Consider the following 27,157-nt stretch of genomic DNA (forward strand, 5'->3'; position numbering starts at 1 on the left):
TAAAATATTATAAAAAAAAGGGGAACAAATTTTTTTGAAGAGAAAAATGTCTCTCTAAAAATTATATCTCTCAATCATGTCTCTCTATTTCAAGAAAATGGAAAGAGAGTGTATTATACCCCTCTACGATTAAGGGGAAGCAATTATTTTTAAGGAAAGAAAAATTATTTTCCCCCAAAAAATTATAAACGGGGAAGTAAAGTTTTTTTCCGAAAAGAGTATAACAATTCTTTTTGGTCTTTTGTCAAACAAAAGGGGAAGAGAAGCTATATAACTTCTTCATAACATTTGGTATCATAACATGTGGTATCTAAATTTAAGTTATATAGCTATCAAAATTTAAAATTTCCCCAAGGCCAAAAATAGACAAAATATATTTTATACTAACAAATGTTTATTTTTGCAGGGACTATCAAGGATTACTAGTGCTTCTAGGATTTTCGTGTGTGAAAAATTTATTTTTCAAAACTCATGCATACACTAAGGGGAAGCACACACATTAAAATTTAAATTTTGTGTTTGTTCGACAAATACCAAAAAGGGGAAGATTGAAAGGATATCTTCGATAAACAATTATTTATATATTTGTTTTGGTATTTGTGACAAACACAAAATTTAAATTCATTTAGTAATCCTCCCAATAGGTCATTAATATAATTGATTAATCAAAGGTGGATAGTCATTTTTGGCAAGTATTTCTAAAATACCTTTTTACCAAAATACATTTGTTTTTCAAAAAGAATTTTTATTACGCAATAGTCATGCTGAGGAATTTCGATCAATTGCCTCTCTCTTACTATTGTAACATCAAAATACATGAGCAAGGATGAAGTATCATCTACATATGATATTCTTTAAATATCTCATGTAACATTATTTTCAAAATATATTTAAGGCAATTTATTCCATATTCAAACAATTTTTTATCTTTCGGAATAAATTATTTTAAATCTTTCAAAAATCATAGATCCTTCACTTTTCTAAAAGTTTTATTTTTCTATAAGGATTTATATTCCCCATATTAATATTTATCTCAAAAATATTAATATCAAATTTTATCTCATTTTTGGAAAATTTCTTCTCAGTCTCTCAAATTCATTATTTTTCAAAGAAAAATATTTCCGATACTTAGAAAGCTCCTTCAACTTATCAAAATCATGATTTATCATGAACAATATTTTTCTAAGTATTTTGGGATAAAAACTTTCGTCAAAGAGTCTACGCGATTTGACTAAAAGACGAACTGTATCGGTTTTTCAAAGATCGGTATTCGTTAAGAAAATTGATTTAAATACTCTAAAATATTTCCCCATCCTCAAAAGTATTTTATATTTAAGGGAATGTATTTTAAGTATTTAATCAAATCTTAACTTTGGTCAAAAACTCTCTTCTAAATCTCAAAAGAATTTTCGCTCGTTATTTGGACCCGAAAAACGTTTTAATCGTTTTAATTCCAAATAAAATACTTCCACTTGTCCAAATGACTTGAAACTTGAGATTAGCCAGTTATATATTTTTCTTAGTGCATGGTTAAAGTTTCGTAATTTTTCGAGGACTTTCGTTCGGGAGCGTTTTTCTGTCTGTCGTCCCGATCTTCCACCGAACGTTTGACCAAGCTAGAGTTGACCAAAAATTACCAAACTTGGCAGAATACCATTTTCCAATATTCTAAGAATTATCATATTTTTTACGGAATTTATTGAGTACGTTCGAAATCTCGTAATATTTAGTGTAACGGAATTTACTCGGTTTCTCGAAATGCGTGCCACCTTATCCACAAGCATGGAGCATTGAGATGTGTGCCAATAAATGCAGGTCAACTAGTGTACTTAATGCATTGGCAAGCATGGGGGACAAGAATGACAAGCATGGGCAAGTGGGGCCAATGTGTTTTTAATTTGAATTTAATCATTTTAAATTCAAATGCTTCCACCAATTTTGCCTATAAATACAAGGCTTCCCCCATTCATTTCTTACAAGCTAGAAAGCAACAAAGTGCTGAGATTTTGCAAGTAGAAGCTCTCTCCAAATTTACACAAACACATTTTTCATCTACTTCATCTTTAAAACCTCTGTCCCGCTCGGTATATTCGTATATTCTCGAGGTTTTAAACACCGAGGCTTTGCTTCACCCAACCAAGCCCCGTACCACTTTGCTTGCACCCAAACCACTCTTTCCGACCTCCCGAAGGGCTGTCCGAAGTTCGTCCATAAGCCAAATTCCTACCGAACCTCCGGCGAATTTTTCCGGTGAACTTTTTACGAAAATCGTGTAAGTGGTTTCTTTAGCTTGTCTTATCCGAGTCTTAACCGACCGAATTTAAAAGAGCTATCAAGCCAAATTTCTCTTCATCTAAAAGCTCTCTTTTTCTTTAACAATACAAAGCACAAGAGTTGGCCGCTCGTATTATCTATAATATACCTACGTGTGCGTGTGTGTGTTATACCCTATCTTGTTGACGTGAAGATTCTCATACGTGCCGAGCTTTCGTGAGAATATTTGCTTAAACGAGTTTGGTGGTGGTCCTCACCTTAGTGAGTTGATTTATACGTATATTTATATATATCACCAACACTTTGTTCACACACCACAAAATACCCGTAGCTTGTCCCACGCGAGATTCGCTCGGTATTTCTAAAATCAACTATATACACATACTATAGCGCGGATATTATCGATGATTATTGTGGCCCAAAACTCTACATCATAGTGCAATTGTTAAAGATAGTCAAGAACTCACTCTCTCGTGCAAAACGATATTTATATTTAAAGAGGGGTTATCTTGAAACGAAGTTGTAAAATAAAACACTTCATAATATTCACTTCGAAGGTTATCATACCCGAAGTATTTCATATACTTAGTCAAAGACAAGTATATTCGTCCATATAGCCAAAAGAGCTTAAAAGGACTTATTTTATCTACAAACTCCAAGACACTCAAATATCATTTATTTGGAGGATTTTGTACGATAAACGTATTCTTCGATTATAAATACAAATCTATCGAAAAAGAATACTTGCAAGGTCTTAAGCTTTATAAAAGCTTAAAGGACACTTGATCTTTAATATTCTAAGACCAAGAATATTATTGAAACACTCGGACTAGTGAATCTTGTCCAAAACTCTTTTTATAACCAAGGTTGTCTTTCGTAGATATTGTTTTCTAGATTTTGCAGTGAGGTGAAGTGAAGTGAGGTGATCTTCGTTCTAAGACCCAAGTCCTAGACGAGCTAACGAGGAGTTAGTCGTCTTTGCACCGTGAGGAAGAGGAAAGACCCAAGACCTAAGATCTAAGATCCAAGACCCGCTTAAGGCTAGAAGAACAAAGACTACACATTGAGAGATACAACGATTTTGAGGAGGTGACGGGGAGTTACGCTCCAAGACAAGTCTTGTAATTTACATTTATAGTGAGGAGGTAACGGGAAGTTACGCTCCAAGATATATATTTGTAAAGGCTTCTCCGCCTACTGTAAAGGAGTTTCTTTATAGTAGAGAAAATCTCGAGTCCGGGGAGGAGCTCGGGGACTGGAGTAGGGGTGAGTGGACTCCAAGGGTTGAGTTAGCCACCGCGAACCAGGATAAAATCGCTCGTGTGGTATTTGTCTTTCTTTTCATTTACTTCCGCACATCATAACTGCTAAAACTCTCGATACAAGCTTTTAAAAAGGGGATAAACTTTTTAAAACTACACTATTATTTTTAAATTGGCTATTAAGCTATTCAACCCCCCCTTCTAGCTTAATTATCCTCTATATCGGGACCTAACACGTATAAAAATTCAAACACTAAATTTTTATTCGGAAGAAAAAATAAAATAATTTATGAGAGTACACTTTTAGAAACCGTAAAATGTGTGTTTAACTCTTATCACCGAAGATAAACGATCTTGGGTACATAAAAGTACTATATATAAAGATAGACATATATCAAATCATCAAAATATTACAGGTTATCACTATATTTTAATAATACTACAAAAAATTAATATAAGGGTAATAATCAAATCCGAACTTAACTTTAGTGGCAAAAAAAATTCTAAACCTAACATCAGTGACTAAAAGGAAAAAAAAAATAGCTGAGTGGCAAGTTTCTAAAAACATAATAAGTTCGGTGACAAAAAAATCTATTTTCCCTTATATTTTTGGGCCATTTTTTGTGTTAAAAAAACATTGTTCAGCCATCATGATGTAATTAAATCATAAATTGAATACACTCGTTTGTTTAGAAAAAAATAGTTAAGCCATCACACTGTCTGGTTTTATATTTGAGTCATTTTTGTGAAAAAAAAATACTTGAAACCATCCTCGTGCAATTAAGTCAACAAAAACTTTACTTCAAAAAAAAAGTCAAAAAAGACTTGATTTATATGTCATTCCCAAAAACCATATGCCATCCCTTCTGCATTCGAAAGCCTCATGTGAAGCTACAACACATACCCACACGCATAGATACATATACACAACAATCGATTACGTGCTCGAATCGTGCATCTCAATTTGGATGAAAAAATTTGAAAAATCTAAATCAAGTCTTTGAGAATGGAGGTTTGAGCGTGGTTTAGTAATTTCATATTTGGGCGGGGTTATTAGAGTCTAATTAACCCACAATTGGTGGGTTTGTTTCTTAAAATACTTTTAATGCTCAATTGCCCTCAACTTTTTTAACAAAACTGGAAATCATCAACCTCCTAGACTCTGATTAACTCTCATGTATATCATCAACCTCTTAGACTCTGGCTCCTTTTTGGGTACCACTCCTCCCTGTTTGAGACGTTTACAGTTTTAAATACTCACCCACAAGTTTGCCTCTACCTATGCTTGAAGTAACTCCTTTAAGTAATGCACATGCTGTCTATACAAAGATGCAACTGAACCCAAATTTGAAACATACTTGTGAAGATATCTCCTGTTACTGGTCAGCAACAACGTAAATATTAATCTATGGCTCAATTTCTGAACAGTTTCCGTGGCTGAACTCACATACACTAATTAATGGCGCAATCTTTAAACATTGCCAACTTCACAAGGCTACAATATGGACATCGAACTGCATTGCCTCATATCACTTACCAGACAGGTAGGAATGAAAAAAAAAAATCAAATTTCACAATCACCTGGGCAGTCACTTTTGCAAACCTTTCGCTCATTACTAGAGTTTTGTCAAAACAAACATTGATCAGGCAATAAAACAAGGAATCTATGGACTGATGATGGAGGATGTTGATATCAAACATAATGGTTAAGGATTGTGAATTAGAAGAAAGATTGTCCTCCATAAGTTCAATATTCAAGATACATAAACAACTAGAGAAGTAGTACAGGTGAGAGAAAAATAAACATTCTCAACGGAAGAGTGGAATTTTGCACACAAAAGATCAAGATTTATGCCATCGTGTGCCAACACGATATCATATACCTTCATCATATATCCAGCTCACAATAAACATATAAAGTAGCCTTCCATCCAATGTATTGTAACTGTTAGCCTTTGAGAGATTTATATATGCAGAGACTAAGTAGCCATGTTTGTTTCAGGCAACTATAATCCCCAATCCCGGGACAAAGTACATTATTTTCCTGAAATTGAAAGGATTATAATTCCATTCAAATATATTGCAATCTCTGTTCAATTCATTTTTATTGGATTATAATACCTTCTCTCACAAAACATTTCAATCCCATAATATGAACAAAAATAATGTTTAAGATGTGAATTCATCAGGATTATAATTCTTTATATTTGAGATAAATAAGATAATAAATCGTGGATTATAATTCTTTAAAGAAACATGGCCATATGATGTGTTTGGTTGAGGCGAATGAATTCACAATGAATGGAGTGAAATTTAAATTATGCAAGGAAGATTATTCAAAATTGCCATTTCATTCCTCATTCCATTCCTTGCACACTATACTGGAGTGACACCCCCAATTTGAGAAGGAATGTTTCATTCTCTCCTATACTCAATTTCTTGTGTAATTTCATCAATAACAATTTCGCACTCAATTCTTTTTCAAAACTTCCCTCCTACTCTAATATTTTCTTTTACTTTCTCATTCCATTCTTCCCAACCAAACACAACATTTTGAGAAGGAATGCTTCATTCTTTCCAATACTCAATTTCTTCTACAATTTCATCATAACAATTCCGCACTCAATTTTTTTATCAAAACTTCCCTCCTATCTCTAATATTTTCTTTTACTTTCCCATTCCATTCTTCCCTACCAAACACAACATTAGAGAATCTAGAAGCAAGGGTGGCTAAACAACTTGATATTGCAAAACTGAAGCTGTCAAATGTAGTTTCTTTTTTAAGAAATTATTACTTTTCGGAATTAAGATAGTGTGGTACACATGAATACAATGTTTTGCTATTGTTTTAAATTAATTCCTACCAGCACCCAATGAGTACACAAATTATGCATCAGAAAGGAGATCACAGATTTTGTGCTAGCAAACAATATAAGAAGCGGATGGCTACATAGTGATGTTTGGATAAATATAAGTTGCAAATTGACGATGTCAATGCAATGATTTTTTATTTTTTTTGCTAGGTAGGGAAGTGATTTATATCATAAAGATTACTGCATTCGAAGAAAAAAATATATTTCAGTAACTTAACAGAATGCCAAGAATATATAGTAAATCACTTTAAAGATGAATTCATAATAACAATTGGTGCATCTTAAACACATAAATTACATATACGAATACTTACAGGAAGTTCATTTCTCTCTTTGATGCAACTTTCTGCAGTCTAATCTGCTCTCTGAATTTGGCAATAAATTCGGCAGCTTTCTTGTCAACCTCATTAAATTCTATGTGAGTGTCACCAACAATGCCTGGCCTGGTTTCCTCCTTATCTGCGATAACCTGGAAGTTATCAGACTCCATGAAGATGCTTTCGCATTTTACTGAATTCCTGGTGCCATTTTTTTGTCTTTCTCCATGGCGATTCTTCCTTAACTTCGAGTTTTTCATGTCAGAAGATATGTTTTTATTTTTTCTACTGTGTTCTTCTACTTCACATATAAGACCATCCCTCCAATCATATTTTTTCTGTAATCCTGCTTTATCTTCATCACAGAGCTTGACAGATTTATCACCTGTGTGGATTAAGTAAGCCTCTTCACTTTTTTTGACGTCCACCGATAATTCATTTGATCTTATTGTTCTAACAGATTTCCCCCTTTTTAAACAGTTCATAGTAGATTTAGGTATCACATCTGGCTTCAATGAATCAATGCTATTTCTGCTCCGCAAGTCTTCTTTTTTGGGATTACCAAAATCCACAGAAGCGGTTTCAGACTTTTTCTCCCCATCATTCTCAGAAGACAATGCAGTGCCAAAACTGCCATTAAGAAGACATGCAGTATTCAAATCCAAGTTCCAAAAATCATTACTCGTGTTTTCTCCCTCCAACAAGTCCCCTTTGTCAGTTCTAAAAGAAGCTTTCAAGTTATTATCAGAACTTCTTTCGTTACTCATCTGAGAAGTCGAACCAACCTGAAGTTGTCCCTTGACAAGATCTGCATGTCTCACATCCGATTTCAAAAATTCAATGCATTCGTTTGGTTTGTACATTGACTCCTCTTTTTGACCCTTATGTAATCCCTTCAAGTCATTTTTACAAATATTATCCACACTCATCGCAGAAAATGAGCCCACCATGGATCGCGCTTTGACCAGATTTGCAGGTTTACTATCCAAATTCGATGATACAACACCCTTGGTTGCCCTGTTAGACAAAGCCTCTGTTTCACCTTTACTAAAGCTCTTCAAATTATTTTTGTTATTTTTCTCAGCAGCAACCTCAGTGCCAAATCTTTGACTACTGAATCTACTGGATGAAGGTTTATTTCTTAATGGTGCCAATGATGATTCCAAGGCTGGAGGGAAGGACACTCGAAAACTATCCTTCCTCTCAAACTCTTCCATCTCTGAGGTTAGAATCGTTGGAGAGAGAGGCTTTGCAGTAGGTAACTTTGGACACACCAATTCGGTTTTACCAACAAAAGCAGGCTTTACATTACCCATGTTTTCTCTTAAATCCATCCTTTCAGATCTTAAACCCCAGGGGACGGGAGACGCAACAACAGTCTCCCTAAACTTCTCATCCAAATTTATGGGAACTAGACCCCTAAACCTCAACTTTTTACTTATATCAGAAGCTGCCAAATTGTTACCTTCGTGATCACCAGCAATGTCTATGATTCTCGATTTTAAACTCCTAACAGGCAAATTCAAGGGTCTATGACCATTTCTTCTTTCTGGTTTGACCTCATATTTTCCATTGGCCACAAATACCATAGATTCTGTAACAGCACACTTAGAATCCCACTCCTTCCTCACATTTTCATCACTAACCCCCTTTCGCAATCTCGAAGATCCAGAATCAGTAAACTCATCAAAATCAAAACTTTCCCCAAAACCCCTATCCCGGGTCACATTCTTCTCACCATACCCATAAGTATTTCCAACCCCATTTTCAAAAAATGAAGAAACATATGAAATACCAGAAACATATGAAGCTGAAAAATCACTACTTGAGCAACCCAGATTTTTATTTTCACAATTTCTTCTACTAAACAAACCATAACACACAATAATGCCAACTACAAAAAGATAAAAAAGCTCCCAAAAAGATGTAAAAATGGTCTGTTTAACAAACTGAGGAGGCTCTGAAGGAATAAAAGGAAGCAAAACAAGAAGCAGTAAGATAATAATTGAGTTGGTAAAGAGATGTGTAAAGGACTTACTTGAGTAGTGTGGAGTTGAACACATTTTGTTAGTTGATGATTAACAAAGTGGGATTTTTGTTCAAGGGTGTAAGTGTAGCATTTTCATGTAAAGATCTGCTTCTAGCTTTAACTTGTTCTCTTTCTTTTGTAGGTGAAGAAAGTTTGAAAGAGATGACTAGCAAAATGGCCTAGCATTGGTGTCAATAAAGTGGGTTTTTTTGCTGATTGATTTTCTTAATTTGGGGCTTTAGGTGGGGGAATGGAGAACAGAACGGTCACAATGTACGGTAAGCAGGGTGTATCGGTCTGTTTGGTCCGGTTAAATATATTTTTTGAGTTAACTGCGGTTTATAATTTTTGACTTTATCTCAAATACTCACATTTCTATTTTTGTTAGTCAAATTGACTAATATTTGACTAGAGATTATAAATCATTCTTTCATTATTTTAAAGAATTGAAAATTATATCTTAAAATAAATTAAAAGTTATTTCCGGTGACACATAATTTTTTTTTTAATTGATAAAATATTAATAAATCTCAGTAAAACTTTAGTCAATTTGACCGGCACAAAACCAAATGTGACAACTAAAATGGGACGGAAAGATTATAAAAGTACTTATATTTTGAAAAGTTTGAACTATTATGATTCAACTAGCGTAATAACCCGGGCAAGGCACGAGTAATTTTATAAAAAATGTCTTAAATCGTATTATTATTGACCGTCATCAATAGGAAAAATAATATTTTTATCCATGTCAACGTATCAAATTTTATTCATGCCAATCTCTAGGTCTGATTCTTTTTATTATATAAAAATTTACATGACTTTATTCATGCCAATATATAGGCCTGGTTCTTTTTATTATGCAAAAATTTACATGACCCGCTTACAAATATATACTACTTTATTATTGCATGTTTAGTACGTGTTAAAGGAATTTATCTTTACTTTATTTGGTTATAAATTTAGTTAGATAGAACTATACATCGGTATCAAATAAACTTATACATGATCGTTCTTGAAGAGGAACACAAAAGTCTAATGGTAAATCTTGTAATATTTCTATCATCGACTTGAATTGCATATCGACCAGAATGAAAGTCTTATAATAATAATAAGTTTACAACACAAGGTCTTGCGAAGAAAGCGAACGAAAGAAATCAGAATATACATATTTTGACTATAGATATGAGTCTTGATCTTCTTAGAATTGAAGCTCCGAGTTCGGAAAGCAATCCAAGGTATTGGTTTATAACTATTTAGCGGAAAGAAACCAAAATAGTATCTTAAATATATTTCTAAGAACTGCTGAGCAAACCAAGTGAAGGAAGCATTCTGATTTGTGGAATTGAACTTTTCCACAATTATGTACCATAATACAAGGTGCAAAGGCATAAGGTATTCCTGCAGCTCTCACTTCAATAGCAGTAGCTGCAACAATCTTTTTAACCAGTTGAGGGTCCCTGCATAAGAATAATATGCAGCAGTTTACATCTCCAGATGTACAATAAAGATCTTACATATAAACTTATTTTGCACTATTTTCTCAGATTTTATTCTTCTAGCAGGTCAAGAATAAAGATTTGAAAAACACACAATTGAGATCAATGACCAGAAATGGTTGGTAGAAAAAATCTTGGGTAACACACACAAAAACTCTACTACCAACAAAGTACCAAACAGTATCCTTTTTTGACTTAATATTTGTGAGGAGTCTTTATTATATTATAAGGCAAGATGTCAGTTCTAATATATTCATGGTTTCACAGACCATGCAACATCTATGTAACATTTATTTGCCTAGTTGCTCCCTAAGCCAGTGTCATGTGGAAATATTGTTGCAACTTAGGCATTGTTATGGCCGTGAACATCAACTCTATGGATCATGGGTATTACCAAGGCAGGTTGATAATGCACCAATTTGAATTTCATTACCATGTTTACCCGTCTTCAGGAGATGCCTGTTTGTTTGGAACACTCCATCCATCCCTCAACACACTTCCCGTAAAGATCATAAAAACATATGTACTATGCAAATTATGATTCAATGTGTATTGTAGAATATTTGCTAAGAAACTTACTGATAATTTATTTCTTTATGACCTCCACAAGAGTCACGGTTCTTTCTATCTCCGTCATTTGTCCTATCTTCTAAGTTTTTCTTTTACCAGGTCCTTTATTCGTATTTTGATCGACCGGTTTGGATCCTTTCATTTTTTGTGCTCTGATTGGACCATGACAACCCAAAAACAAACCGCAAGAGCATAATTTATCTAAAAAAGCTTATGGTATTAGCAATTAAGTACAACTATAAATATATAATGATCGACAAAAAGGTGGAAGGATTAAATATTCTAATATTGAAATATAATTACATTACCTATTTCTGTCCAAGTTAAGGGAAGTACTCCTGGCTTCTTGACTTGCTTTATAAAAGATAGAGCTCTAGTACACTGCAGAATGCCCAATTTATAATGCAGAAACCTGGTAAAACATCAGAAAGTGAGAGAATATGTCAATGCTACAACCCAAGAAGATAAACATAAGAGAAAATATGGCTAAATACATCAAGTTCCTTGCCAAGCAAGCACCATGCCAAAGTATGTGGATTTTAATTAGATCAAGTGAGTCAGTATAGACAAATTGAATTATGAATTTTTTGACTTTTGGTTAATAAGGATCTGGTTCTTCCTCACCTCGGGTTCCTTCATAAGTTAATTCCTTAAAATGTCAAACTTCTTTGATGTTTTAATGTAATCCTGAAAATGGGACATCGATTATGTCCCACGAGGAAGTTGCATTTGTAAAATATGTAACACAATTATAAAACTATATGAGCAACTGAATCTCATTATATTAATCGATAATTTTTCCATTTTCTCTATCCATTGATAATAAGTCAGACACAAAACTCTTCAATATCAAAACACCTTTCCAACTGTTCATCTTTTCATCCCAGGCTTACAAGATCTAATCACTATATTATTGGATCAAACTATTCATCTTTATTTAAATATATTCATGCATATTTTTTTGACTTTCATTTAATTTTACTAATCTTTAGCTAAAAGTCGTGATTAGAAAAAATTCTTCTATTAATTCAGCTGCCGCACCAAAAGAATCCAGGTATACTAAATTTGCTATTAGACTTTCTATAGCCTCTGAGAAGGAAAAGCTATTTGAAGACATCTATATTAGCTTAAGAAAGGGAGATGCAGGCGAAGGAAAGTACAAAATTTGCAAGAACAGAAGCAAAGCGGAGATAGAGGCCATCTTAGTTTATTTCTATTCTATGAATATTAATAAGAACTTATTATCATTTTGTGATGTTTATAAGAGCAAAACCATTTGTTTGAGCTTCTATTCTCACGACCTTCTGCATTAAGTAGAAGCATGCTAAATTTAAGTGTTTGCCGTTTATTTATTAAAACAACTATGTCTATCAAAATTGAAATTACCTACGTTAAGGAAACAGTTCCAAGTCAAAAGTAAATAGAGACTTATGATTCCTCTATATCAGCTGCCCAGAATTTTTAATTCTTGTTGGCCCCAACTTAAAAGTATCTGTTGTCAAAAAAACACTTTTAAGTTTTATCTACAAACACTTGATTCAGACAAAGATTAAGCGGCATTTATTCACTGCAGAAAAGGGTTATTAATAGTTTGCAGACATTTTGGGCCACTTCAATTAGTCACTAATACAAAAAATCTTGTACTTTGAATTCATATTTTCGAGGGCAGATTATTTGTATTATGTTGTAATAATTACTTATCCTCCGATATACACCACCAGTCCCCTACATAAACAAGACATTAATCAAAGATAGCACCTTACCATGCACCACCGCTGAAAGTGTCATAAATTTCAAACTGAAGCCAGCATAAGGAATAATCTCAACTAATGTAGGTATCAAGCCAGCATACAATCCTTGAAAGCCACGATCCTTAATTAGAGTAACAAATACTGATCTCATATTTGGATGCACCTGCATGCAGATCATGCAAGCTGCTTTTACACTGTACTTCGATATCAATTATGCAAACAATTTCAAACAAACTGTAAAGCACAAGAGAGCCACAATAACTATAGCCAACACAATGAACTGTCACGATTTTTTTATATCTAAGAAATTCAACATTAGACAATCATAAAACCATGAACCAACCAGTAAAAAAGCTTAATGGTGCAAATAAGCTGCAAGATTTACATGTGCGAGCACCATATAAAATATTAATGACTATCCACAAAATTTAACACTTCACATCTTCGCAACAACTACCTTATCCAACTGTTGCTGCACTTGCTGCAGCACCACTAACATAAGACAGGTACGGACTTAGAGGGATGCGATCTTCTGCATCACATTATGAATAGGTACATAGCATATGAGCATATTTCATAGAAAGACATAGATTACAATACCATAAAAACAACCACACAAATACACAATACGAATATTCAGAAAGTTATAACTACGAGAATAAAATCAATACAGATACTTCTGAAGAACCATAGACCTACTTTAGAAGAACTAGCTGCAATCGTTTTCAACTTATGCAAAACTGTAAACTATATAGCTGTATATGGCATAAGCATGAAAAGTGCTGGGACATTACCACGCCAAAATCCCGATAAGAAGGCATAGCATTACACGTGAGCAAGTATTCCGAAGTTGCAAAATTTCTACCATTAACTGAAATGACATTTACGACATTCTTCACTCTTTAGAAGATCTCAGACAAAGCTTCTTAAGGGTATGGTATAATAGTAGCAGCACAGATTGACTTTAAGCTGGGTATCTAGACAGAATTTAGGAAAAATGTACCGTTAGCCCTTCCTCTTTATAAATACCCTTTGCTGCCTGAAACATTCCAGTATACTTTGATGTGCCATGCAATTCTTTGCGGAGCAAGGCCCATGAAGACATAGGTTCCAGCTGAACCTGAAAAAATTATCAATAGTATAGTTTAAAGTCCTTTATGTTTGTGTAAATGAACCATCCACATATGAATGTGATTTAGATACTTTGCCAAAGAGAATGCAGAGACCCAATAAGAAAAATGTAATTTTACCATGGGCCAATTACAGTTCCATTAAATCAACTACTTCCACAAAAAACACACACCCCTAGATCGAGTTGACGTAAACTTTCTAGAAATTCGTTATACAAAACCTTGTGATTTAAAGAAAGCAAGATTACCCGGAGTATACCTGGCCAATTAACAGGGATCGATTGTATTCACATTATGTAACATATTGGCAATACATTCACTAAAATTTTATTAAAATGAGTTCCATGATTAAATTATCACTTCCATATTGGAATTAGCACGTTTACTGATATATTCATTTCTAAAGAGTTAAAACTATTGTAGGTCTGCAAGTGCATTGAGCAAGAGAAAAGATCCTCTCAAACGAAAACCAAAAGGGAGCAGAGAATTCTATCAGTTCTTTAAATACCCTAAACATCAAAAGTAATTTTAGTTGTACTTGAGGAAGTAGTTCATAGTTAATAATTCAACGGCGATAACTTAACTATCCAACAATCCATAATCCAGTTATTTGGTACATATCTAATATCTACTACGTTATAGTTTATAATTATAATCATGTCCTGTGTACGTAAATTTTGAACACTTTGTAAACCACAACTAAATCCGGACATTTGGTACATATCTAGCCAGACCAAATATCTCCAAAATTACACAAGATTCTAAAATAATGTATTGAGGCCGCAAATATAAATCTAACTTGATCACTGTGGTTCATTATCGATAGAAAAGAAGAGAATGTTATGCCAGGGAGAATGATTTTTCTGATCTCACATATAATTTCAGGTTTTCTTGTTATCATCACGGACAATCTGGTAGCTGCCGCTTTTGCCTCAGCAATGAATGAGAGATTTGGAAGTGCGCCCATCAAGGACCTGAAATTTTCAAGACATTCTCACTTTAACTTGTTATAAACTCATAAGCCTATGAAAGGAGTTGCATGATGATGAAAAAATTACGATAAACGTGCATTCCTCCCAGAATAATGGAGATCCCAGACACGAAAACATTGCCACCAGATTCTCCTTTCTTAGCAACTAAAACGCTCCCAACCCACGCTATAAATGCCCAAGCAACAAATACCATTCCCATGCTTCCTATCAATAATCTTTTAGCAAACCCTTGCTTTATACAAATCTAAGTAATTCTACTTATCCGATAGCTAACAGTTAAAATAACATTGAAATAACCTCAACAATCACCACAACAATTTACGAGGCATTTAAACAATACCACTACCAAAGCAAAAAATCACAATAAACAGGCAAACAGCAGGACAATGCATAGTGGATACCTGGAATCTAATCTCGATATTGGGAGGAAGAGGGTTCGGTTGGATGGTTCGTTGAGTATGACGAGAGGGAGAGAGGGCGACTCAAGTCTGAAAAGAGTCGAAGAAAACGAAGAGCCCAGGGAGATACTGCCAGAGATAAGAAGAAAACGAAAAGCCCAGGGCTATGGAAGAAATTGCGCGTAAATAGAGGGCATATATGTAATTTCACAGGCATTTTTTTTTTGCTCTTTTTGCTCCTGGTCCTCTTTTAATATATAGAAGTAGAAGTTCAAACAATCAAATTTTGAAATTTACGATATCTTATATTTTGCGTTTCTTACATCTATGGATCTGTTTAAGTTAACTTGAAGAGGGGTGGACTTGATATTTTACCTTCTAGTGACTCTTTTACCCCTCTCTTTTGACATATATATGCTGCTATTGTTTATTGCATATAAATGTGACAATCCTGATACTTCAGATATTATTTTATTATTATATTGATAATTTTTGGTCTCGTTCGTTTCATCATTTTTCAAGTTGCATAAGAAATTGAACTTTCTTGTAACTAAGTTGCATGATAGAGTTCCAAATTAAATAAGATGTTTATGTTGGTTTATCACTCTGTAATTAGGAGTTACATAGTCAATCTTGGTAGGTAATTAATATTTTTATATTAAAAAGTTATGTAACTTGGAGTAACCATGATGAACCTAGTTAACAAAGTTCCCATGTTTTGAGGTAACTACAAATATCATAAAATTTGGAGTTCCATTGTCATATTTAGATATCATCTAACCAAACGCTTGCACCCAGATTGTATCCAAGGAAAATCTAGTTGCGTAGTTGGGTTACATCGAAACAAACTAGGCCAAATGGGAAGAAGGATCATTCTAGTTTTATATTTATTTAAGTGCATATTTATATATATTAACTTTCTTCATCAATGAGGTTACAAATAAATTTTGGAGCCGTGTTATACCATCCCATAAGACCTGACATGAAATAAGTAGCATGAGCCAACATATATTCTACTCAATTAAAAATACCAGCACTCTCTCAAAATGCTTAAGAATCTCAATAAAATCTTCTGTACTAACATGAAAATTAGAATTTTTCTTGAGACCCATGAATTGCTTCTACCACCAATTTTGCATCCATTTCAAAAATACGGTAAGTTATCCTCCAATCTTTTCATCCATATTAAAGTGTTATGCCCTGAATTTTACAAACGTGACATGAAATAATTAATTACAAAATTTGGATAATGGATGGTACAAAAATAAATATTAATATATTTATTTTTGTTACATTTATTTTTCCTAACATGGCTGCACTTGGATAAACAAAAAGAATGATTGTACAACTAAATATGGACTTAACAGCGAGGCCCAAAATAATATATTGGACTACAGCCCATGGGCTTTCGGGAAGATGTAGCTGTTGATTGTTGATAAGCATGGACCAAGTCACAACAAATTACAAGATAATAGGAGGCAACGTTAATTGAAAAAGGTGATAAGGAAGCACTACAAAGGGGGAGGTGGTTGCATGCACGTAGGAGTTACATGGAGTAAAAATAGGAAGTGGCTCAGGAGAGGAATCTCAAGCCCACCAGTATATAAAGGCTTTATGATAGAGTTAGAAAAACACGTTACACATACTACACTTATATCCTACACACTCCTGTCAACGGGTACATGCAGCTGTCGGACGATTACACACTCATGTCGACGGGTACACGCTGCTGACAGACGGGTACACACCGCTGACAGACGGGAACTGCTTCTGGAGTCGACGACTGCGCCTTTTTGTACTTATATCTTGTATTTCTCATATTTGTAAGCTGGTACCTCAATATTATAGTGGAAATTTGGCTGGGACATTCCCACCCGCGGTTTTTACCTCACTCCAGGGTTTTCCGCGTCACCAAATTCTAGTGTCGTTTTATTTATTTTATCGCTCGAATTACGTCGAACCCATAGTCCCCAGCATAGTAGACCAAATTTTCCACACATTTTAAGATTACTTCTGCTAAACACTTGTTTTAAGTTCTGCAACATCGAACCTCATGCATTTGTTGGAACTGAATCTTATAATCCCACCGTTGTCATAGCTCTCTTGCAAAACAACATTTAAATAACGTGTGTATTGTACCTTTCTCATGTGAGCAACACCAAATATATATACGATCAATTTCAACATGCACTATACCATAGATTGCATTTAGCAACCCCTAAAAATAGTTGCTATATGATAACAAAACATTGCAATAGCGTCTATTGCAACAATTTTCAAAAAAATTGACCGTTAAGTTTGCCCCCGTTGCCATAGGGCCCTTTTTGCAATGAATTAACATATGTATTGCAACAAGTTCAATTCATTGCCAGAGCCACATATTGCAACAACTTTTTCTCTATAGCAATGCTATTTAAATCATTGTTATAGTTTGTTCTTTTATTGCAAGAAAATTTGCAACACTTTATTTTGATTTAAACATTGCCATATAGCACCTGTGGCAACAAATTTTGGTCCTAATGTAATGTTATTTAAGTGATTTATAATAGAAAAAGCAACCTCTAAGGCAACATTATAATGACATATTGCAACAGTATGAATAAAAAAAAAATGGACATGACCATTTCATAAATATATTATTCCACCATTAAAGGTTCAATACAAGAAAATCCCAAAAAACAACTAAGAATGTTACCCATTACAAATCTATCGATGCCTACACCACCACCGCCAAGAGCGGTACCATTGTTACTGACATTAGTAAAAAAAAATCCTAAATCTAGAATGGTAAATAAAATACATTAATATATTATTACCCTAAATTTTTTATCAACAAAAATTTCGTAACAAAAGACTTTTGATATCAGACCCATCGTCATCGATTATTCCAAGAGCACCATCTTTTGGGGCATTTGTGGAAACCAGCAAAGCATCCTCAATTTTTTGTGTCATGTGTGAATATTATTGTAACACATTTAGTATACCATTGCAGGATTAAAGAGTTGGGTTTGCCAAAGGATCAGCACCAGTGGTACATGGAACTGCCAAAAACTCCAAATTCAGTCTCATGTTTGACCTCCTAGTTCTCTATGCCACTGGCCTCAATGATGTCAAAGATGTTATCCCTTTTATTACGATAAAAAATTGATGCATTAGTTGGTTTGTCTTTACCAATTAAATCTGATTTCCGCTTTTTACAACACTGGTCACCCGTGTTAATTGTAGAAGATCGGTTTTCATAGTTTAAAAATCTAAAAGATATTGTGTGTTTTAGTTAAAAAGGTAATTACTATGTTGCTTGATGTTATTTCACAAGATTGAGTTTTTTAGTATAAAACATAAAAGAGATAATATATTTTAGTTAAAAACAATAATCAGTTATATAGATAGGCACGTATTTAGGCCCAATACCGACCGATCAAACTTCTGATTTCCGACTTTAATAGTATAGTATAGATTATAATAATATTTTTTTTACATGTATGTTGCATGTGTTAGTTTTTAGAAAATCGGTTTTTTAATTAAATATCTGAAAAAGATAACGTGTTTTAGTTAAAAAGGGTAGTTGCTATGCTGTCTAATATTATTTTTAGAATTTTGAGTTTTTTTAGTTAGAAAATATAAAAAAGATAATTGTTTTAGTTAAAAAGGATAATTGATTATATAAAAAGGCTCGTAATTCGGCCCAAGTACCGACCGACCAAACTTTAAATGTCTCGACTTTAATAGTATTCGATTTTTTAGTTAGTAATCTGAAAAAGACAACGTGTTTTCGTTAAAAATGATAGTCGCTATGTTGTTCAATGTTATTTTTAAAAATTTGAATTTTTAGTTAGAAAATATAAAAAAGATAATAGTTTTAGTTAAAAAGGATAATTGATTATATAAAAAGCCCATAATTCGGCCCAAGTACCGACCAACCAAACTTTTAATAATTGATTATATAAAAAGCGCACTTCGGCCTAAGTACCGATCGACCAAACTTTTAATGTTTCGGCTTTAATAGTATAGTATAGATATAAAATATTAAGCTCCTAGAAAGTTAGTACATTACTAGGAGTTTGAACTCCAATAATGCTCTCTATACTTACTCCTAACATTATATTCTATTATTATTTAAACTCCTCTATGATAAAAGTTCAAAGTCACATGGGTGAAAGTGAATATTGTATTATGAAAAACAAGTTAAGAGTTATATACTGGCTTTTAAAAGAGGGGAGAGAGAAGGGGCTGCTAGTGTTTTTAGGAGCCACAAGAAGTCTATTGGAGCTCTATTTTTCTTTACCCTCCTTATTTTTGATTTTAAGAGGTTATTGCTCTTGAGGATTAAGGATTTAAATTAAGACCGGCCAGTTTTTTGGTCTTCATTTGATAATATACAAGTAGATAGGAACTGCAACCCCGCCATCCTCTCTATTCTTGGAGCATCTCCAACCCATTAAAATCCTTAGTTAAAATTCATTAAATCATACCATAAATAAAAATTATAAATAATGTGTGAAATTTGCTCCACTCCAACCACACATAACCCTTGTCTAAAAATATAGCCAACCAATTGATGTTGGCTATATTTGGCCAACCACTACAGACCTGTAGCAATATCTGTAGCAAGATTTCATATCATTTGTTACCATGTAATAATATACATTCTATTTATAACAACTTGAAAGAATAATAACTTACTATTTCTGAAATATAGCCAACCAATATAGCCAGTACTATCGAAACAATATGGTTTACAGTTTCGACAAATTTTACATAATATTTTACAGATCCAATTTAGCCAACCACTTTTAGCCAACACCGTTGGAGATGCTCTTAGGTCGTAGCAACAAATTTTCTTTATCTTGCTGGAATAGCTCAGTTGGTTAGAGCGTGTGGCTGTTAACCACAAGGTCGGAGGTTCGACCCCTCCTTCTAGCGGTTTTTATCTTTGGAAAAAGAACCCACACATCAAACTACTGAGTAATATGTTTTCTATTCAGCTAAAGATAGGTTTCATTGTTTCAAAATCAGGGAGAGAGCCCCTGGCATTCATGCAATTGTAAACAGGCCATACAAAAGTTAAAATATACAAAGTTTGTCCCCCATCAAAATCTTCCAAGCTTGTAAAATTCCGCTTAATATGTGCTCATGAACACACATTACAAAAACCGAATATACAATTAGCCAAATCGCACAATAATAATGATGATTCTGGTAGCATGCAAAGGCATGCTTCAAAGTTAGAATGGGTCCATTTATATAGAGTATGGTGTATGCCTATGCCCATACTTGGTCAATCTAGTTGTTGCTACAATTGGTTACATGCATGATTTCTTTAATGCCCCGCTTTACCATTATATACTCGTGTCATTTCTTTTGGGGTCATGGCTACATGGGCTAGTGAGTCCATTTCTCTCTGCTTTTGCGGAAAATAATTATTTTATAATTATGTTGTTTCTTTCATAAAATTCACTTTCTGTTTATAAAAATCAGAAAAAGTTATTAATTCAAACAGGCCCTTGGTTTTTTCTTTAAAAAGAACTTTCATTTTTGACTTCAAAATATTAAATCAATATAATTAAGTAGAATTAGACGGGATTAAGGATCAGAGATAAGGATCGGAGATAGATCCTAAATGGGCTTAAATAAGACATGGACAGAGTCTATTAGGATCGGGATGATGTATAGTGAGGTTTATTAGGATCGGGATGATGTATAGTGAGGTCGTGGTAGAGGCAAGTTTTGGTTCTGAGAACTGTTTAAAACCTATCCTCACCGGAACTTGTCCAGAGTCTTGAGTGCAGGTGGATTGGGCAGAGGTGAGAATGATATTAGTAGTTATCTGAACATTTGTTTGTACTCCCTCCAGACACGGAGACCAAGAAAGTGGGTAATAAATGAGTAAAGTTGGATGAAAAGTGGGTATAATGGTGGGATCCATTTATATTTAATAATAGATTTGAGATAGTGGAGGAAAATAATGGATGTAATAGTGTTTTTATTATTATAGAATGGAGACAGTGGAAGAAAGTAGTTGGTGTAATGATGTTTTATATTATAAAAATTTACTATTTTTGGAATGTATACAATTAGACGGACGTTCCAAAAAGGAAACTGTATGCAATTCATTGGGATGGAGGGAGTATATATCCTATGTATACAGATCATATGAAAGTAAGAAGTTAGTGTAATAATCTTATGAAATATAGTCATGATAAGGATGCAGGGCTGTCATTACCAAATCAAGTACCAAAAGAAACAAAAGATTTCATCATCATAATGTTAAAAGACTACACTAGAATCCTAAACATTTCAACATTGTTCCCTACCTTCTATCTCATTTTCATCCAGCATAATCATTCCTCCCCATTTCCTCAAATTTTCATACCCATTCCATACTATACTTTCCCTTTGTCATACCCATTTTACCATTAAACCCTTTCTAGCTGGACACAAAAACCACAACCTAACTAGGACGATGACCCTCCAGTTGGTTCTGCGAGAAAATCTTGGCCCATGAAGGATTGATCGGCACTGGCCGATGGGGCTGCGGAGGCCCTACTGGATTGTTGGGGTTGCGTTCGTTCACCATGCCGGTTTTTGGATATAAAGCCGAAGATACAGAAGCTGAGGTTGTCGACGAAGATGAGGACACACGCTCACACTGAGGGCACATTGTGAGAGTAGTTGGAGGGTTCATGTTCATGTAGAATTGTGGGGAGAGCTTCAATGCTCGAAGCTCGCTCACTTCCTTCTGCAACCGTTTGTTCTCATCTGTCAGATTTTCACAGCATCGCTTCAAGTACTCACAATCTACCTCTGTTTGCTTCAGCTTTGTTCTGCATAAGTAAACAAAATGCTCAATAAGTTGCAATGCCGATGCACTAACCTCCAAAATTTACAGAACAAATAATCAAATATGTAAATTTACCCACAACTAACACAACAGCACAAGAATAACATACGACACTTTCAGTATAACTCACACTCTCTCCGTCCCCTTCAATTATTTACATCGGAGACGGGAACTCGACATATATTTTAAAACTCTTATAAAATATAGTTTGATAAATTATTTTAAACTTCTTTTCCTCTAAATAAAAGTGTAATGTTTAAATTTTTATACAGAAAAGGAAAACATGGGAAAAAAATGTAAACATATACTTTACATGCACCTTAAATACGTGTCAAGTAATGTAAAAAACCCGTAAAGAAATGATAGGAACAAAAGAAATATATATAGAATTTTATTTGTCTAGCTTGGTCAAGAAATTTTAAATTGAAGAAGGGAGCAAAAATTCCAAATCTATGCAACATATTCTGCACATTAGTAAATGTGATCAGGTTGACCAACTAGGCATTTAATTGGAGTGTACATGGACATATATACTGTACACACTTGGACTTAAATACTGGGGACACATATTTTTACTGCAACTTAAATGTGAGTACAAGGCAAAAGAATAAGAGCATTGAACAAACATGAATAACTCAATCAGAATAAACCAAAGCAGAAAATGACATAACAAACACAAGTACATACAATTCATCTTTGCAAATCAATTATAATCACAGATACACATGCAAAATACAGATAAAATAATCTTCCAATTATACCCCTGGTAGAGTCACCAAATTTCTCACCTAGCCCTCCTGTTCTGAAACCACACTTCAACTTGCCTAGGCCTTAAATTCAGCTCTTTTGCCAATGCCAACTTTTGCTTCTGCAAAATGCCAAATTTCATGATTACCCTCGTCACACAATTTAATTACCAGAACACCCCCACAAAACAACCCTGACAGATATACCATTGCAAAAGCAATAAAATTACAAGAATGCCACTCACTGGGTTCAAAGTGTTGTGCTCCTTGAAAGTCTCTTCAAGCATGGCCGCTTGTTCTTTGGACAGCCGGAGCTTCTTCCTCGCCGCCGCATCGCCGCCATCTTCATCCTCATAGCTGGAGTCCCTGTCTCTCTCCACCTCATTCTCGCTCCTCTTTCCGCTTAAACTCGACACCGTGCTATTCGGAGATGAAGCGCCCAGTTCCTCCTCCACTTCAGCTGCTGGCATGTTCACATCTATCCCCCTCATCCTCCTCTCCCCACTCAGATCTACAAAAATAAAAATATTACCAAAAAACCAAAACATTTTACGCCAAACCAAACATACCCAGTATATCCCGCTCGTATAACATGCAACACAAAAACTTACCAGGATTCAAGAAACGCAGAGGCAAGGGGAAATGAGGCGGTGGGTGTGGATGATTTGATCCCAAACTCAAACTCAACCCAAACTCATCATCTCTTTCACCCATCTTCTTGTTGAAAGTATTGCTACACAAAAGACTAAAATATGGTAATGAGAGTATGGGAAGGGGGGAAAAAATTGACAAGAGGGGAAGGGACAGAAAGTAGTGAAAATGAGATGCAATATTATAATACTAGGCAGGGGCATGCAGGAGAGTAGCAGCTTTATTTTGGGGCTAAGTTATTGCAGTACAGTGTAGGAGAATTGACTTTACTATATGGCTTCTGTTGTGTAATGTATATACTCATATGCATAATAATTATATGTATGTATGTGTGTGTTATTTGTGGGGAGAGATGGAGAGGGGAGATTTGAAGGTATATTATGCAATGATGACTAATGTCAGAAGTAGCAATTGGCTCAATGATGATGATGATGGGATTGGACTGCCTTGGCCTTTTGCTTTGCTTTTATTTCTTTTGCATGTACCTTGTCTTTACTATCTAGCTGCCCCTTCTTCCGTTTCGTGTAGTATTTCTTCCGCTCATTTAAAACCTAACAAAAACTCTAAAAATCCAAATTTAAAATCACAGACTAATCTGACCACCATGCAAAACACGGACGATTATATATTTTAAAATTTTTATTTGATATTTTTAGATGTTATAAACATTTTTGAATGACCAATTCGATGATAATGAATTAAAATTTGGTTGAATGATAATAACCGAGTATTTAGAGTACAAAGATATCGGAGTTAAGAAATTTCAAGCTTATTTATGTAAATTTTTTATACAACTTTATTTTGTCTTTATAACTTATACATTGACTATTAGTCGAGAAGCCGCATGTTACGGTGGTCGCTAAAAATTATATTAATTATTTAATATTAAAATTTTTAGAATAAAACTAATTTTTGACGGCCTGCTAAAAATTATATTAACGATTCAAAATTAACATTTATAGAATAAAATAAATTTTATATTATAAACATCTCGATGCAATACCAATACTAATATATAAAATTTCAAAATTAGAGTAAAATTCATGAGTGAAAAAATGAAAATAAATTTCTACATGTAATTAAGATTTAAAGCACTACGAATCTTAATTTTAGTTGTGTTTTCTTTGAAAAGTAATCATGTTCTTCACTGACATTGTCACCTTCCTCCATTTTTTTGGATTGGTTGTGTACAGAAACATCAACTTAAATACATAAGATAGCGGTCTATAACTACCCTTGCTTGCAATAACTTTTATTTTTTTAATACTATATAAACAACCATCACTTAAAAGGTGCTTGGACCGAGCAAACAGCTATTGTAGAAGTGTTGCATAAATAATATTTTTCTATATACAAACCATATAAAAATTAATAACAACAAACATGTCCAATGAACAATACAAATATCATAAAAGAATAACCAACAAATATATATCACTAAAAGTTAATGTATTGACATTTTCATCCATCAATATCATGTTAAGACTATATTCTTCTACCGTGTTTGGATTTGTCGACTCCCACATCCGACAAACTCCCACCCTCACCGGCCAATCGCATCTAGCATCTAACATAATGTAACTCATTATTGTATTAGATAGAAAAGACAAATAGGCAAAAAAAAAATTGTTTTTATTAAATTTCATGATGTCTGACCTCAATTTATAGGGGTTGATTTGAGAAAAGACCGGCATATCAAAAATATTTTGCTGTTTTTGATATACACTTTTTCCAAAAATATAGTAAAAATCTTGAAAGAGAAGTAAGCCTTTTTTTATATTAAAATAATTGAAGATAACCTTCAAATACTGATTTGACATTTATTAACGTTGGTAATTTTTATTTTTGATATATTGCAAAAGGTAGTTTTGAAATTTTCTTTCAATATATACGAAACTAAAAAGGTAATTTTCATTTTTGTTATTTTCTTAAATTTTCTTCCAATAATTTTGATATTAAAAAATGTAGACATATTTTATTGTTGATATTTTGAAAATTATAATTTTGAAACTTGCTTCCAATATATCCAAAACTCAAAATGGTAGTTTTAATTTTTGATATTTTTTTAATCCAAAAATTTGAGAAAATTATAAAAATAGAACGGAGCTATCCGAGAAGAGCCACCTACACGCCCCTCGCTTCTCCTTTATATAAGTATACTAGTTGAGAAGCCGCGTGTTGCGGCGGCCTATAAAAAATATATTAATTATTCAATATTAATATTTGTAGAATAAAATAAATTTGTGACGGCCTATAAAAATTATATTAATATTCAAAATTAATATATGTATAATAAAATAAATTTTATATTATAAACATCTCAATGCAATACCAATACTAACATGTAAAATTACAAAATTGGACTATAATTCATGAGTGAAAAAATTAAAATAAATTTCTACATGTAATTAATGATTTAAAGCACGACGAATCTTAAGTTTTAATTGTATTTTATTTTCTTTTTTTGAAAAGTAATCATGTTCTTCACTGGCATTGTCACCTTCCTCCATTGTTTTGGATTGGTTGTGCACAGAAACATAAACTTAAATACATGAGATAGCGGCCTATAACTACCCTGCTTACAACAACCTTTATTTTTTTAACACTGTATAAACAGCCTTCACTTAAAAGGTGCTTGAACCGAGTAAACAGATATTGTGGAAGTGTTGCATTAATAATACTAGCCTTTAACCCGTGCGAAGCACGGGCGACTATATAATTCTTAATTTATTATTTATAATATAACTTTTAATATTATTTTAGTATTATAGATTAATTAATTGGATTTAATTAAATTATATTAATCAACTAATTTTATTTTATTATAAATTATATTTAAAAGGATAATGATAAAGTTTTTGTCTAGTGATACAAGAGGAGTGTTTTTAGTATTTAAAATTGTTTGACAATCTTGATATGTTGTAGACTTCTAGTTCTGTAGAAAGAGTACCAAACTAAACAAACATGACCAAACCAAAAATTCGTACGACTACAAATTATACCTATGTTGGCTTATTATAGTATAGTATAGATTTTCATGTATACAAAATAAACCATATAAAAATTAACAACAACAAACATATCCGATTAATAAAACAATATTATAAAAAAATAACCAACAAACATATATCACTAACAGTTAATGTATTGACCTTTTCATCCATCAATATCATGTCAAGACTATATTCTTCTCCCGTGTTTGGATTTATCGACTCTCACATCCGACAAACTCATACTCCGATCAGCCAATTATCTCTATCGCTATTCAAATCATCTAGCATAGTGTAGCTCATTATAGTGTTCGATAGAGAAGATAAAGGCACAACAATTGTTTATTTTAAATTTTATGATGTCTAACCTCAATTTATAGGGGTTGATTTGAGAAAAGACCGGCTTATCAAAAATATTATATGTTTTTTATATACACCTTTTCCAAAAATATGGTCAAAGTTTTGGAAGAGAAGTAAGCATTTTTTGATATCAAAATAATTGAAAAGAAGTTTCAAATTCTGATTTGATATTTATTAAGGCAGGTTTTCTGAGAGGCGCTACCTACCCGCCCCTCGCTTCCCCTTTATATAAATATATTGATTTATAAGTATTTTTAATATTAACATATATTATTGATAGTAGTTTTTTTTAATTTTTAATTAAATATAAATTATACTTCAAACGATAATTTGAAGTTTCCGTGTTATATTACATCACAAGTATTTTTAGTCGTTCAAATTGTTTGAAACTTTCTAATGACGTAAGAGTAACAAACCTTCATGTTTTATAGACTTGTAGTTAGACTTGGAGAGCTTTTTATTATGAATATTCTTTTT

At 33.3% G+C, this 27,157-nt stretch overlaps 2 protein-coding genes and 1 non-coding gene across 3 annotated transcripts; 1 reads left to right on the forward strand and 2 right to left on the reverse strand.

Annotated features, from left to right (window-relative positions):
* Nucleotides 1-5,273: 5,273 nt before the first annotated feature.
* On the reverse strand, nucleotides 5,274-9,031 carry LOC108203116 (uncharacterized). Its single transcript, XM_017371862.2, has 2 exons — nucleotides 6,724-9,031; nucleotides 5,274-5,580 (listed from the first exon to the last, which is right to left on the reverse strand). The coding sequence occupies exons 1-2, from the start codon at nucleotides 8,787-8,789 to the stop codon at nucleotides 5,535-5,537; spliced, it is 2,112 nt and encodes a 703-aa protein (XP_017227351.1). The 5' UTR covers nucleotides 8,790-9,031; the 3' UTR covers nucleotides 5,274-5,534.
* A 10,910-nt stretch (nucleotides 9,032-19,941) lies between these two features.
* TRNAN-GUU (transfer RNA asparagine (anticodon GUU)) lies at nucleotides 19,942-20,015 on the forward strand. The gene has a single exon. It is a non-coding gene; the product is annotated as a tRNA-Asn (tRNA).
* Nucleotides 20,016-21,281: 1,266 nt separating this feature from the next.
* On the reverse strand, nucleotides 21,282-23,528 carry LOC108200858 (homeobox-leucine zipper protein HAT3). Its single transcript, XM_017369121.2, has 4 exons — nucleotides 23,291-23,528; nucleotides 22,925-23,190; nucleotides 22,722-22,801; nucleotides 21,282-21,916 (listed from the first exon to the last, which is right to left on the reverse strand). The coding sequence occupies exons 1-4, from the start codon at nucleotides 23,391-23,393 to the stop codon at nucleotides 21,544-21,546; spliced, it is 822 nt and encodes a 273-aa protein (XP_017224610.1). The 5' UTR covers nucleotides 23,394-23,528; the 3' UTR covers nucleotides 21,282-21,543.
* Between the last annotated feature and the right edge of the window lie 3,629 nt (nucleotides 23,529-27,157).

The sequence above is a fragment of the Daucus carota genome, chromosome 9 (genome assembly GCF_001625215.2).
Source record: "Daucus carota subsp. sativus chromosome 9, DH1 v3.0, whole genome shotgun sequence".
NCBI classification, from domain to species: Eukaryota; Viridiplantae; Streptophyta; class Magnoliopsida; order Apiales; family Apiaceae; genus Daucus; species Daucus carota.

Excerpts from the sequence above, each read along its gene's own strand:
- LOC108200858 (XM_017369121.2), bottom strand. The coding sequence starts at position 23,393 with ATGGGTGAAAGAGATGATGAGTTTGGGTTGAGTTTGAGTTTGGGATCA. Across the intron at positions 23,191-23,290 it reads TCTGCGTTTCTTGAATCCTG|ATCTGAGTGGGGAGAGGAGG; the intron begins GTAAGTTTTTGT and ends TTATTTTTGTAG. Across the intron at positions 21,917-22,721 it reads TTTCAGAACAGGAGGGCTAG|AACAAAGCTGAAGCAAACAG; the intron begins GTGAGAAATTTG and ends TTACTTATGCAG.
- LOC108203116 (XM_017371862.2), bottom strand. The coding sequence starts at position 8,789 with ATGTGTTCAACTCCACACTACTCAAGTAAGTCCTTTACACATCTCTTT. Across the intron at positions 5,581-6,723 it reads AAGAGAGAAATGAACTTCCT|GAAAATAATGTACTTTGTCC; the intron begins GTAAGTATTCGT and ends TTTCAATTTCAG.